General features: G+C 33.6%; 2 protein-coding genes across 2 annotated transcripts; one reads left to right on the forward strand and one right to left on the reverse strand.

Moving 5' to 3' along the window:
* Positions 1-1,869: 1,869 nt before the first annotated feature.
* LOC111707977 (ruvB-like helicase 1) lies at positions 1,870-10,756 on the forward strand (the record flags this gene model as incomplete). Its single annotated transcript, XM_023481176.1, has 16 exons — positions 1,870-1,960; positions 2,735-2,769; positions 3,397-3,465; positions 3,782-3,880; positions 3,945-4,050; positions 4,643-4,744; positions 5,153-5,232; positions 5,435-5,485; positions 5,797-5,862; positions 6,211-6,281; positions 7,914-8,010; positions 8,103-8,168; positions 8,928-9,044; positions 9,205-9,291; positions 9,852-9,962; positions 10,583-10,756. Coding segments are annotated over exons 1-16 (1,413 nt in total), but the record flags the coding sequence as incomplete, so codon positions are not given.
* Positions 10,757-12,322: 1,566 nt separating this feature from the next.
* Positions 12,323-15,238, reverse strand: LOC111707965 (uncharacterized). Its single transcript, XM_023481162.1, has 7 exons — positions 15,230-15,238; positions 15,072-15,125; positions 14,939-15,007; positions 13,029-13,099; positions 12,642-12,705; positions 12,521-12,555; positions 12,323-12,453 (listed from the first exon to the last, which is right to left on the reverse strand). Exons 1-7 carry the CDS (start codon positions 15,236-15,238, stop codon positions 12,402-12,404), a joined length of 354 nt encoding a protein of 117 aa, XP_023336930.1. The 3' UTR covers positions 12,323-12,401.
* Positions 15,239-15,424: the final 186 nt, after the last annotated feature.

Consider the following 15,424-nt stretch of genomic DNA (forward strand, 5'->3'; position numbering starts at 1 on the left):
AATTCCTTCTGATCCCCGTCACAGTTTCTGCTTATGATCTTTCTACTTGTACTTTGTTTTAGACTAAAACTTTAAAATGTACATTGTAAGCATTTTTTTTTCATCGTTCTACAGTGGTCTATCATTAATGCTCATGTTTAAAACACCTCTCGTTAACACTCCAAAACGAGACCCCATTGGCTACTTAATGGTGTATCGCCTTATTGTTTTTATTGTTCCTATTCTTTCTTTATTCATGTACGTTATTCGCATCTCGTGTTGTTGTTTTTATATTTTTATATTCTTTCGGATCACCATCTTAGATTCTGCCTTTGTTACAATTGGTCTTTATTTGAACTGAAAAGTGAAAGCATATCCCTACGAGCCCTCATTAAATGTTGTCAGCTCATTTTACTGTCATTACTGAATTTGCTTAACTTCAAAATAAAAATGAAAATTGTGTCATTTACCTAATCTCTAAGATTTCCACATAAATAAACAGATGCTCCATGTAAAATATTAAAATCAAAATGTACCTATCTTTGATATATATATATAAAGTTTACTTGTTGTTTTTGTACTTTTGATCAATAAAAAGATTTGAATAATAATTAATAAAGGTACTCCATGGCAGGATAGATCCAATCTGCGAGTCAGAGGGCTAGTTTATAGTGAGGTCCAGAATGGTTTCGTAGTGGACGTCCCACATGACTCGATGGATCGAGAATTGCTGTATCGCAAGCCGGACTCCATAGGGTTTGGTGGTAGGATCAAGTACTTAGGGCAATCTATGTACTTTAATCAAAGGATGCCTGCCTGCCCCCCACATAGGTTTTTTTGGCAGGGTCCTATACTCCCTTCTTGAACGAGTACAGTTTAACAATTGTCATTTCAGCACTCTGCAGGGTGGTGATTAAAGCACGCCTCCCTGCTCCAAGAAAATATCACGGAAAGTGTGTAGAAAAGTAGCTGATGCAAGCAATATGTCTTTAACAGATTAGAAAGCAAAAACTGAAAACAGTGTAAAAACATGCCAAACAAGAGAGAAGAAAACTTTGACCAGGAAAATTAGAAGAGGATTAGAGCTTTACACTATCCATTTTTTTTCATCGATAGTGAACAAAGACAAATACTCAGAATCGCAGACGTCCCATCCTCCCCCCCCCCTCCCCCTCCTTTGTCCACTCGAAATAAAATTGGAAAATGTGTAGAACATCTGACTCAAGCAGAATATGAAACTGAAGCAAGGGGAGAGGGAATTGGCCTTGCTCCTCTCAGAATAGGTCCAAGATACAGGGTTAGGAAAATAGTTCTTTCTCTTGCAATTTTACCAGCTGAAGAAAACATCCAAAAAACTAATTTCTTTATATTTTCAAAATTAGCCAAAGTATGATTGAATCATTGAAGGATGGACAAGGAATGGATGATCAAGAAGAAAGAATGAAAAATAAGAAATATAAAAGTCTCTAAACTAAATGTTTCCATTTGATATCATATAGAAATTTAAGAATATTGTAAAATTTAATTAAAAATAATTATTATAGTTAAAACACAGTTTGTCATTCTGACAGCCAGCCACTGGAATGTACCAAGAGGGCACGGGCGTTAAAAATTTGCGCTCCCATCCAGTTTGGACTCCAGGCCGCTATCTGCATGATGGTGTTTGGTGCCTTGAAGGCGATGTGGGGGTTCCACTAGGGGGCTGTGCGCTGCAGCTAGGACAGGCTAGGGGGCCGTGCCTCTGGCCACATTACCAATGATATCCATGTGTTAACATCTGTTAACCATGTAAAAAAATTATAGGAGGGGGGGGGGGCAAAAATCGTTCTTTAGGAATTACGGCTTTAGCTACTAATTTTTTTCGATTTTGCATTATTAATTACACTCATAACGATTATAATGTTTCAGAAAAAAATGAAGATCGAAGAAGTCAAATCAACAATTAAAACCCAGAGGATTTCAGCCCACACTCATGTAAAAGGTAGATATCTTTATGTAGTTGTTTAACTAATCCTGGTTGGTAGGATTAAGGCTAGATTATCTACCTTCATTATGACTTCAGACTTCCATCCAACTTTGACAATTGGGAAATGTAGAATTTCGAAAGGGAGACTTCTATACGATCCAAAGAATAAGATTCTACAGAAAATACCAATTGGTTCACACCATCTCATTAATTTCAGCATGGCCAGACAATTTTTAATACTTTAAGCAAACAAATATAAAAATATGCCACATATATCCGACCTCTGGTTTGACCTCTTCTCCATTATGCTCTCAAATATGTCAAGACTAAGTATAATGTCACGTTTAGTGCTTGATTTGATTTCATTTGAAGGATCCTATTTTGTAAAAGATTGTTATTACACCCTAGCAGTAGTTGACCTCCTAACTATTCATGACCTCCTCTAGAGGTCAAAATTTATAGTTACTAAAATGGGTCAAGTTAGGTATCAAATCATATTTTTATTAATGTTCTAATTCCATTCTAATGCACCCTTTTGGACCGGCCTATTATGGCTTCCTTATTAATTATAAATTCAACTTGAACGACCGGGTAGGACTATAATCGGAGACACCTTGCAGTCAAGCCTGTATTAAACGGAACTATGCTAAAATGGGAATCAGGATTAAGAATTAGTATAATCCTGGGTGTGCATTTAGAAATCGACAAACATTTTATGTCATCATATTGTAATTAAACCCGCACATGTCTTCAAATATATGATTACTTCATGCCTAAAATATATTACAGGTCTGGGATTGAACGAGGATGGAACTGCTATCAAGGTATGCTAAGATATTATTTGTTTATTCCGACTTCAGATAAAATCGGGTATTCTCTTGATCTGAGATTTTTTAGCTTCATTTGTTTCGCCTAGTTGTTAGAGCGTTTTACTTGGTGTTTATAACAAAAATAATCTGTACATCTTGCTGACCGTTTTGAAAAGTTGGATAAGAGGTGTTTTAAGTTTTTTTAAGTTGTTGAGTCTTTGCCACAAACTCTAATTTGTTACCCTATATATTTATTTATTTAAAGAAAATTTCTGGGGTTGTTCCTGAATACGGGCCCCAGGCAATCCCACCCTCAGCACTCCCCCTTCCTATACACATATCAATCATGTTTTGGGTCGGCTGTTTAGTCCGATTAAGTCATGTTCTATTGGTGAACCCTGGATGTAAGCGTGTGCAGGGTTACCAGAACCCGTAGTGTTCTGTAGCCCTAGGTTAACATCCTTGACTTCCCTAAACTCCATATATCTTTAAAACTCAATGAACTAGACCTTAGATGTCAATTCTGTTGGATAAAATAATCTAAGTTTGAAATATCAAAGGTTTATACCAGCAGGTTGCAAAGATATAGTGATTTTAAAAATTTGAGTTTCTTTTCTAAAAAATAGTTCATCTTAATTAAAGGTTTCCTCTGGACTGGTTGGTCAGGAGCAGGCTAGAGAAGCTGCAGGACTTGTCACGGATTTAATCAAGGTATCAAGCTTCTAAATTTAACAATCACAAACATTTTTTAGCACTTCAACCTTTCTGACCTATCAATAAAGTAAAAAAATCTCTAGTTCTACTTATTATTTTACCTATTTCCCTTAGAGTAGGGGGAATGAGATTAGGGTGCCAGATTGAACTGGTCGGGAATCAGCACCTGACTGAGACCCTCTCTCGGATGTCGGTCAGGGGATCCCACATTGGGGGTCTTTCATGATCTTTTTCTTCTGCTAACACTGATCAAACTTTAAATTTACTTTTTTATTTGTGCTTCTACATTAAATACATCTTGTGTTATATCCAGGCAAAGAGAATGGCTGGAAGAGCAATTCTAATGGCTGGTCCCCCCGGCACAGGGAAAACTGCGCTTGCGCTCGCCATCGCGCACGAACTTGGAAACAAGGTATGCATATTGTATACCAAAGAAGAATTGATTCAAAAATTCGTTATTAAAAAATTTATTTTAGGTTCCGTTCTGCCCCATGGTCGGGAGTGAGGTGTTCTCCTCTGAGATAAAGAAAACTGAAGTTCTTATGGAACATTTCCGTCGAGCTATTGGACTCAGGATCAAGGGTAGGTGTTACAGGGTCGCATCTATTCCCCCCCCCCCCACACTCATTGTAAAATGTGTAGTAAAATGTCTATCTAGGTTTATCAATGATTTATAGCTATTTCGGGAAATATAAATTGCATATAAACCTTAAAATTCAGATTTTGTGCAATTTGTTTATTTAGTATGTGTTTTGATCTAGGAATAGCACTAAGCGTAGAAAATGATTACTTCTGACTATTCTTTTCTTTTTCTACCACAACCTTTACTACGATAGTTATTATTTGCGCGTGTTCAAAACTAATATTTCTTCGTTAAATTCTGAAAGCAATGGCTCCAACGTAGTTTTAGTTAAGATTACGATGTTTATGATAGAAAACAGGGAAATCAATCAGGCTCAAGTTTTTTGTTGTAAATTACGTGACCAAGGGAAGTTTATGAGCATTCAAAGTTTAATAAGCTTTGCAATATTTTGAAAATCCAACCTCAAAAGCGGGAAAATCCTTTAAGTTGATATATAACATTTGTCATAAAAACATTTAAGAGCTATTTTTATTGTAAGAGCCCTAGTATTATATGTATTTACATTTTTTACAATAAATTCCATATTTTTAGAAACGAAGGAGGTTTATGAAGGCGAAGTTACCGAGATATCTCCGGTAGAAACGGAGAACCCGGCCGGAGGATTCTCTAAGACCGTGTCCCATGTTGTTCTTGGTAAGACATTTTCAAGTTGACATTTCAATTATTGAACTTAGAGTAAATTCCAATTTCCAAATCACGATGATATACAATGTACCATATAAAATCTCGAATAATACATATAATTCAAGTTGAAATTTATGACATGACCTCTTTATTTTCATTGATTTTATTTCGGATTCCTAATACAAATCCCGTGAAATATTGTGGGACCTCACTTGATTCTAGGGAGGGTTTATGGATGTTCAGAATTAAAAAGTTTGCCATTAACGAATTTCCATCGTTCGAAATCCACACACAAATTATCGATAAATTCGCGATATTTTTTGCCACTGTTAGATAATTTAAAACGCGAAATTGTCGTAAAAAGTAACAGAGAAAATCAAGATGGTTGGAAGTCGAGTATATAATATATTTCTTTAGGTTTAAAGACAGCTAAGGGAACGAAGCAACTCAAACTTGATCCATCTATTTACGAGAATCTACAAAAAGAAAGAGTAGAGGTTTGTTATCTTAACAGTAATGAAAGGGACTGTACAGTCTACACTCAATTAAGAAACTTATCAAAAGTTCTCAATTATTAAAATTTAAAAAATTAGTTTAAGAAATCAATGTTTTCTTCCTGCCTAAAGGACCTTTTCTTGTTCACTGTAAATCCTTGTTTTATTTATAATTATAGATTTAATGTAATTTTTGATACTTCAGGTTGGCGATGTAATTTATATTGAAGCAAACAGCGGAGCAGTCAAGCGACAGGTGACTCAATCAATCAGTAAAATTGGTTAATTCATTAATGAATCGATTTTTATTTATGTTCATAGTTCTAGTCCATCAGATAATTATTAATTGACCTAATACTCAGACTTGATTAAGCCTTGTGTCATTTATCCATGAAATCATCTTTCTATGAACTCTCAAAAAATCTCCAGAAAGGTGATTGATTACGTAATCATTCAGTAATCAAGTCACGGATGAATGAAAACTGATAAGATAATAAATTGATTAAGTAAACTGCGCAAATAAAAATCAAACCAATAAATCAATCAACTAAACATTAAATTCAACAGGGTCGAAGCGATAGTTTTGCTACAGAATATGATCTTGAAGCTGAAGAATATGTTCCAATTCCTAAGGTAATTATAATTATTAATTAATCTATAAGACTACCAGATAATTAGTTGCTATAAATATGAGTAAGATGCATTCTTCTAATAACATAAGATAGTAAAACAAAAATGTCTTGGAAATTCCCGGAGAGAAAGCTAGTGAAAATGTCGAATATTAAGAAAATCTGGCAATGTTTTAAGTTTAACTTTTTTGCAACAAAATAAATAACAAAGTCCAGTTCGCATCAATCAATCTGACAGGGGTGTATATTATCTCGAAGAATCATGGTAATTCTAAAAAATATAGACCCCTGTGTTTTTTGATTTGTAAATGCATAAATAGTTTTATCATGTGAATTATAATCTACACTGCAGGGAGATGTACACAAGCGCAAGGAGGTTATTCAGGATGTAACACTTCATGATCTTGATGTAGCAAATGCTAGGTAGGACCCCACCACCCCTGTAATTTCATGTAATCAGTTTCGTGGTAAGAATAAAGGGAGGGGGGATTTTTACTAAATTTTTCTCGTGTTTATTAAAAGTCTTTTGTGTGTAAGTATATAAAGGGTGGAGTTTAATGTATTTTATCGCAGGGTGGACAGAAAATAATGTTTGATTTCTAAATTTTGTTAGATTGATCACAGGGTGCCACAATGCATAGTAAAGAAGGTCGTTGTTTACAAAATTGAAGACGGTATGCAAAATAAGTTGCGATATAACTTCAAAAATTAATTGATATGGAAAAAAATATTTAAATTCAACATTTAAAAGCTGAAGTTGCCTTAAATTCCATTTATTAAGATAAGAATGTCGTCGTATTCGGTGCAAAGACGACATTTGTTTCAGAATATAACATCACGCTGCCAACCCCCCCTGTATAGTTCTGGTTTTCGGTCACGATTTACGAATGCAGGGGAAAAAGGTTTGGGGACATCTAAACCCTTCCCAGCTTCTGGTCTGCAGACTATGGAAATTTTGGACGAATTTTTAAAATGTCGTCTTCATTTTCGCTGACTTTCTATTCCAATTATTTTTAAAATCTGTTTATTTTGCCCCTCAAAAAAAATGTATAAAATGGTAATCAATCCTCGTCAAATTATCTGCTGTCAGGGATTTAAGATTTAGAAAATCAATATCATTATTTAAAACCTGCTTTAATCATGCCAAAATTTAGGTTCTAAAAGATCCAAAAAAGGCAAATACTTTATTTTTAAACTACCTATATCTTCTGAAATATTTGACCTATCTATAAATCAACAAAGCCCTAAATGTGTAATTGAAATTTTTGGAGATGGGTCTCGGGCTTGCAAATTTTATTTAAAGTTCAATCTATAAATATAAAAAAAATTTTAGAAATTTTAACTTTAAATGAGAAATGCTACCACCCGAAGACTACAGGCCCAATTTTTTTTTCATATTTGGACTTTATGGACCCCACAAAAACCGGGGTTGGGTTATTCCAATGTTTAACATCAAAAAAGTCAATTGATTCCCTCCTCTACTGCACAGAATATAGAGTCTTAAAAAACCCAATTTTTTAATGTTGACTACAGGGTAGAGAGGACATTATGTCTATTTATTGTTAAGGCAACAGGGTGGACTGGATATAAAGTCTATTTATTTTTAAGGCCACAGGGTGGACAGAATATAATGTTTATTTATTGTTAAGGCAACAGGGTGGACTGGATATAAAGTCTATTTATTTTTAAGGCCACAGGGTGGACAGGATATAATGTCTATTTATTGTTAAAGCCACATGGGGGACAAGATATAATGTCTATTTATTGTTAAAGCCACATGGGGGACATTATAATGTCTATTTATTGTTAAGGCCACATGGGGGACAAGATATAATGTCTATTTATAGTTAAAGCCACATGGGGGACAAGATATAATGTCTATTTATTGTTAAAGCCACATGGGGGACAAGATATAATGTCTATTTATTGTTAAAGCCACAAGGGGGACATTATAATGTCTATTTATTGTTAAGGCCACATGGGGGACAAGATATAATGTCTATTTATTGTTAAAGCCACAAGGGGGACAAGATATGATGTCTATTTATTGTTTAGGCCACAGGGTGGACAGGATATAATGTCGATGATGGGACAACTTCTCAAACAAAAGAAAACAGAAATAACCGATAAACTAAGAAGGGAGATTAACAAGGTAAAAAGAATCTGTATTTAAAACATGATTCTACTAAAACTTATTAATTGATAAAATGATAGATTGATTGATTGATTTTTCTAAATATTCAGGTTGTAAATAAATATATAGATGAAGGTATTGCTGAACTTGTTCCTGGTGTTCTATTTATTGACGAGGTAAATTCATACGTGCACAGACGTCTCTTACTAAATGTCCGTTCTTAAGATCCGGGCCCGTTGGCTTCGCAACATTTTGGATTCCCGGATACTGATCCACAAAAATATGCGGATCCACGGATCCGGATCCAAAAACTGAAAAAAATTATCTCCTGTTTCAAAACTCAAATCTGAACTTTAAAAAAAGTTTAATCGAATATTTGCTGTCAAATTACCAATAGGTGCATCTACTAAAAGCTCTCGAACGTCCGTGAAAAATTAGTTTTATCCAACGAAATCACCAATTTTGGTCAAAAATAATGTTAAGTTTAAATGATTAAGGCATATTCTGAACACAGTATTGAGTTATTATTATGATACTACCTGGATAACAATGACTTAAGTTTTTATAAAAAATTAAATATTAGAACTTTTTCAAATGTGCATTGTTGATGACCCCTAGTTCATGACAAACAATTCTGAACGCTGAATTACGACAAAGAAAATAACATTTTATCTATGAAAAGCAACTAGCTGTATTTAAGTAGTGCATAGGATTCGGATCCCAATAGATATTCGGTTCTAAATCCACCAACAAATTAACGGAAACAGAGCACAATTTTGGAATTTTATGTATAACAAATTTTGCAAAATTGCTAAGAAGTATTTATAAGCTTGATTTGGATCGATTTTTTGCAGAAGGGATCCAGGATCCGCATAAAAATAAATTTTATTTTAATCAAATATATCAATAAGGCAGCTCATCTTTATTTATCTTAGGTTCATATGCTGGATATTGAATGTTTCACCTACCTGCACAGAGCTCTGGAGTCTACCATTTCCCCCATTGTTATCTTTGCCACAAACAGGGGAAAATCTGTTATCAGGGGCACACAGGTACAGCGGCCAAAATGATGCATTATTATTTATTAAGTATTTTTTATATCAATGAATTTATAAACCTTTAAAGAGGGACCCCGTAATACTTTTTTTGAGGGGGGGGGGCTAGGTAGAACTTATGTCATGAACATTTTTCAAAATAAAAAATGATTTTAAGGATATTGTATCTCCGCATGGAATACCTATTGATTTACTGGACAGACTTCTCATCATACGCACACTGCCCTACACAGAGGAAGAAATGGTAATCATTCTCATCTTCTATTTCAACTTTTAATTTTGGCTCTAACATTGAGCATCTTCTCTTTGTAAAATATAAAACAATAAAAAAAAAGTTCGCGGATTAAATAATATTTTTTCACGCATTTTCAAAATTTTACAAAATTCAAAAACTTTTGGACACATTGTTTTAAGCATCCATAAACTTTCTTTTGAATTATGTGAGGTCCCACACGAAATTTGGGCCCGATCGGTTCAGGAGTCTTGACGTTTATTGGATACAAATGAACCAGTACAAATTTTATATAAAAAATCCCTTTTTAAATTAATAACTTGGAAATTTTTTGGAAAACGATTCAATGTCTTTAATTTCTTCTTAATGGAACTTTAATGGATGTTTCAGAAATAGCGCGGAAGAAAACTTGTTTTCTGTGACTAAATTTAGCGAAGTTGAACCACATCTCTTTGTTCCGGTTCAAGTACAAACGAAGTGGTTCAATTTAGCTCTGTACCTTCCCTCTTTATTCAATTTGTTCTTTGTTTTTTTTTAAGCGCTGAGGATTTATAAATAATTGTTTGCTCCAGGTTCAAATTATCCGTATCCGAGCAGCTACTGAAGGTTTAACAGTTGAGGATTCAGCTCTAGCTGTTCTGGGTCAAATCGGAAGTAAAGCTACACTCAGATATGCTGTTCAGGTACTATATATTTTATCGACGTTTATATCAATATAATGAAGATCGTCTTTTCTATTTTAAGTTTTTTTAATATTACAAGTTTACAACCAAAGAAAGAGAAGATGTTTATTTACAGTTTTTCTTGGTTTCCGTGTTTGTATGTATTCATTTTGTTTGAAGCCTTGTTAGAAATTAAAATCGAAATTCGTCTTCATTGTATTGATACACATGACGACAACTGTACAATAATCATGGTAAGATAAGATAAAGTTGATTGAAATGTAAAAAAAAGAGTAATAGATAAAACAGACGAAAAATTTTGCAGCTGTAAGTCATGTAGATATTGTATAATTTATCCAAAATATTAATTAACCATGAACATCAATATTTTAAAATTATTTTAATTACCAAAATATATTACGAATAAAGTATTGTATGAAATTATTAATGACTTAAATTAAATTGAAGTTCAACTTTTTACACACCCGTCAAATGAATATTAATAAAACGAAAAAAGTGTTTAATTATTTAACATAGTATTGAATAAATCAATGAATTGTGTCAAACATTTTGAAGAAAGGATATAATTCATAATTGCAAAATGATGATTATATTTAAGAATCACTGTATAATTTGTTCAGTTATTGACTCCTGCTTCTGTAAATGCTAAGATCCAGAGCAGAACTACGATAGAAAAGTCAGATATCAAGGTTTGTAAACAGTCCACAAACTATCTACAGGGTTTTCCACAAGAATGGAGACTTCAGAGACGACTCTACGAAATTTTACGAATAATTAAAAGAAAAACTAATTCTGAAAACGTATCCACCCCCAAAGTCGGAGTTTTGAACGTCGAATTTGCGCTCAAACTCAGGATTCACAGATCTTTAAATTTTAATATGTCTCAAATGAATCCGAAAGAAGTTTTCCACAACATTGCATACTCAGTTAAACTACCTTACATAGCCGGTCACTCCCTTTAAGTCGAAAAGTATACCATTAAAAGACTAAATTTAAATCGTTAGGGACATATTTAAGACATTTTAGGTAGTCATTAAATTTTAATCCTTTCCTAGTAACCCTGTCCATCAGTTAATTTTCTTGCTGAGGCATTCATTTCTTGCAAACCTAATTTTAGAAATTTTTCCAGCGTTTTTTTTTTCTTAGAATTTTAGGCTTTCGACAGGGGAAAACCTGCCCTCTCCAAAAATATGTTGTGAATTATTAACTTGTAAGGAATAAGAACGATTACTATTACTCTTGGTAAAGAGACTTACAAAAACTTTATCAAAAAACTAAGAGATGATATTAAGTGAGATTTGTCATTTTATGTTTGAGGGAAAGATTTTTGTCACTTCCGGTTCCCTTCACTTCCGGTTTACTTTACTTATCAATTTTACAAGGTTATCCTGAAAGGATGAGACTAAGAACACGACCTTAAACTCTCCTAATATGACTACTCCAAGGCAGAAGTAAGTCTTGTGCCTTAAGACAGTCTTTTTCGTGGAATTTTTAAATATTGGGGAACCATAAATATAAGAAAACAGACAGTTCAAATTTCATACAGTCGTCTTTAGCGTCTCATGCTTTGAGGGTGATCCTATTTGTCCCTTGCATGTAAATGTAAAAGTCCCACACCCCTTCCGCTTTTATTGATTCTCTAATCTCTCACCATATAGACTAGCGACTCAAATATATTTAATGAATCGGTCTGTGTGCACTGTTCACTGCATTTTAGGCGCCATTGCTGTTTTTCATGTTCATTGGACAATGAAGTTTTCTATCCTAAAGTTTTATGGATCCCACCACTATTGCACCTTTTTCTCTTACAAGATCGATTCGTTACCGAGCGTAATATTTTTGATCATTTTTGGATGAGACTGTTGAGACGACCAAAGATTATTAAAATATGACGAACCCAAGGTTTATTTCAGTCTACAGATCATAATCTGCTAATAGCTTAATAAATGAAAGAAACGAGTTCAGTCGTCTCGGGAAGTCTCATCCTTTGTGGGCAAACCTGTATGTCAAGAAACACTGGTTGACAAAACCTATGTTTAAATTAAGTTTAACAAATTTATTATTTACAATGCTACAATTTACATATATACTTAAGAATGAGACTAGGCTTTGGAATGGGCATATTATGACCAAAAAGAATTTATGAGATTCAAAAACGCAACAATTCAGTATTTTATAGATAAAGTAAAAAATTAACTTAAAAACCTTAAGTTTGTCGGAATAGTTAATATTTTTCTTAATGTCGTCTTAAAAAGTGAAAAATGGAAAATATGGTTCAAATTAACATTAGTAGAATTAAATTTAGTTGGCAAAAATAAAGCTTTTACCGTATACCGTAATTTCAATATTAAAATATCGTATTCAATACTTAGATGTCGTCTTTAATACTTATTAATATAACAAAATAACGGAAGAATAATGATTAACGATGTTCTACGACTATAGGAACGGAAAGATGGCTCGTAGGAAGTGGAAGTGTCGAGCAAATAATCTAAAGAAAAAGAAAGAAATCAATTAATATGTTCAAAGAATTTTATTGTTTAAAAACTAAACTGTACCTTGAGTCTTCTGGTGAAATGACTACAGATTTATCCTAAAATTGAAATTTTTTGATGAAAAGTAAAAATATAATTTTTGTGGATTTATTTATATTTTGATTAATTAATTGATTTATCTGACCTGGGAGTATTCAGCCTGAAGTATTAATTTATAAAATAGTTCTACCAATGATAGATTATGCTCCCTAAACAAGGTTTTAAGTCAAACACAGAGATTCAAGTTTATTTAAAGGGGGTTCTCCTGGTAAAACCTATATCCCTATAAAGGTCATAAACTAATTTTTCTAGGCCTGCTCATTTAAAGATATTAAATCTCTAACTTTAAACAAAACAAAAAAAAGTTTGTCGAAAAATCGGGGGGGGGGAAAGCTATATATGGTCGTTGAAATCGCTGTTTTTATATTTAGATTGAAAAATATGGACCTGCATGTATATTTTTAGCCAAAGAAAACTCATATTAATTTTGTAAAACTAAACCCACTTTTATAATACTTTTTTGACTAAATTCCTGGCAGCTTGAAGAGAGGTGAAAAGATCAGAGGGTAAACCACCTCGTCTTATTGACTTGTCGATAATATTCTAAAACAAGGAAAACTTTTATTATTATCGTACAGAGGCGTACTCAGGGGGGGGCGATTTGGGGTCAGCCTTCCCCCTGGAGCAGTACAATCTTTGGATTTCCAGGGTGTTTAAGGCCCCAACCTAACCTAACCCCCCCCCCCCCCTAGAGAGGTTATAACTATAAGCGACCTCCACCCAACAAATTCCTGAGTACGTTCCTGTGTAGGTAGAGAAAGAAAAGATAGGATAGAGCAAGGATTATAAGAAGGAGGATAGGATAGATCAAGGATTATAAGGAGAAGGAAAGAGAAAATCAAGGATCATAAGAAGGAGAAGGAAAGAGTAGAACAAGGATTATCAGAAGGAGAAGGATTGAGTAGATCAAGGATTATAAGAAGGAGAAGGATAGAGTAGATCAAGGATTTTAAGAAGGAGAAGGATAGAGTAGATCAAGGATTATAAGAAGGAGAAGGACAGAGTAGATCAAAGATTATAAAAAGAAGGATAAAGGAGTTCAAGGATTATAAGAAGGAGAAGGATAGAGTAGATCAAGGATTATCAGGAGAAGGATAGAATAGTTCAAGGATTATAAGGAGAAAAAAGAGTAGATCAAGGATTATAAAAAAGGAGAAGGATAGGATAAAGCAAGATTTAAAAGGAGGAGAAGGATAGAGTAAATCAAGGATTATAAGAAGACGAAGGATAGAGCAGAGCAAGGATATAAGAAGGAGAAGGATAGAGTTGATCAAGGATTATAAGAAGGAGAAGGATAGAGTAGAGCTAGGATATAAGAAGGAGAAGGATAGAGTAGAGCTAGGATATGAGAAGGAGAAGGATAGAGTAAATCAAGGATTATAAGAAGACGAAGGATAGAGGAGATCAAGGATTATAAGAAGGAGAAGGATAGAGTAGAGCTAGGATATAAGGAGAAGAAGGCTAGAGTAGAGCTAGGATATAAGAAGGAGAAGGATAGAGTAGAGTAAGGATTTTAACTTATAAGAAGGAGATGGATAGTATAGAGCATGGATATAAGAAGGATTCTTTCTTCTTTTGTTGGAGCATGTGTACGCCTTAATGATGATATGATCAACTATGCTATAGGCAAAGCTCAATCTTATTCTGTAATAACTTAGCCGGTTATTTCGAATTCAGTCAGTTCTGACGTGGACAAATTTAAGTAATGAAAATGTTTTTACTGTTAGTGAATTTCTTGAATAGACCTCACATATACATTGTTTGTTAAAGTATAAATGTACGCTAGGGATTCATAGTAACTTTTAGAACTAAAGGTTATTTTCGGTTTGTGGGTTTCAAAAATAAATATGGCGGATTTTCCATTTTCAACTAACTTGAACTTGATTGATTATTAGAATGCATCAGAGGAGCAATTCGAACATTGAACTAACCAAGGCAAGATGGATTCTTTATCTTCAGAAAGAAAGAAAGAAAGAAAGAAAAGACGTAATTGGTAGGTCGAAGGGAAGGAAAGACAGAAATTGTTATGACATTTAAAAAGGAAAATAAGGATGCCATGAAATGTACAGTGTTTCAAAGATAAAGCTGAGAGAGGGTGGTAGTAAATACTCAGAAGGAATTGAGTCTTTGCCACAAATCTGATTTTCTAATCCCTATATCTTTCCTGTCCATTATCGTGAACCTTAGATATTTCAAACTTAATAATTTTTTGGATTAAATATTTTTAGTTTGAAATATTTAAGGTGTGCGACAACGAGTTGCAGAGATATTGGGATTAAACAATCAGGGTTTGTGGCAAAGACTCAATTCCTTTGTGTGTAAATTTGCTGCGTAGGCTTTTCAGGCTTGGAGCATGCAGTCATATTACGCTAGATTTTATACCTGTAGTTCAGTCAGTGTGGAGTGAAATATAAAAACCTCTTCTTGGTGAAATTTAACTCCAGTTCCAACCTAAAATGTTAAAGTTTCAACCTAATTTCAATATGAATAATTATATGGAACATATATTTTAAACCTGCTCTAATCTGGGTTGGTTTTTCAGTCTAGACTGTGGTATGGTTGGTAGCACCTAGATATTATTCATAACTTTATCAGGGCAACAATGAGGAAGCTATATCGTCTTATTTTCTTTTGGAAACGTCTTAATTTTTAACAATTTCGTTCTTTAATCACTCTACGCATATAAATTTGTAATTTTTATATGGAAACTACCTGAAAAACCCGGCGTTGCCCGGGAAAAAAAACTTTTTTTTAAAATTTTGAAGAAAAAAATTCAAACTTAATTAAGCCTTTAACACTCCTCCCCGCCACCCATGAGTTAGACAAAAATGAAGTAATTTCTCTATTTGCTCATACTGATGATTAAGA

The sequence above is a fragment of the Eurytemora carolleeae genome, unplaced genomic scaffold (genome assembly GCF_000591075.1).
Source record: "Eurytemora carolleeae unplaced genomic scaffold, Eaff_2.0 scaffold848, whole genome shotgun sequence".
Taxonomy (NCBI): Eukaryota; Metazoa; Arthropoda; class Copepoda; order Calanoida; family Temoridae; genus Eurytemora; species Eurytemora carolleeae.

Excerpts from the sequence above, each read along its gene's own strand:
- LOC111707965 (XM_023481162.1), bottom strand. Across the intron at positions 15,008-15,071 it reads ACCAACCCAGATTAGAGCAG|GTTGGAACTGGAGTTAAATT; the intron begins GTTTAAAATATA and ends TTAACATTTTAG. Across the intron at positions 12,556-12,641 it reads TTCAGGCTGAATACTCCCAG|GATAAATCTGTAGTCATTTC; the intron begins GTCAGATAAATC and ends TTTCAATTTTAG.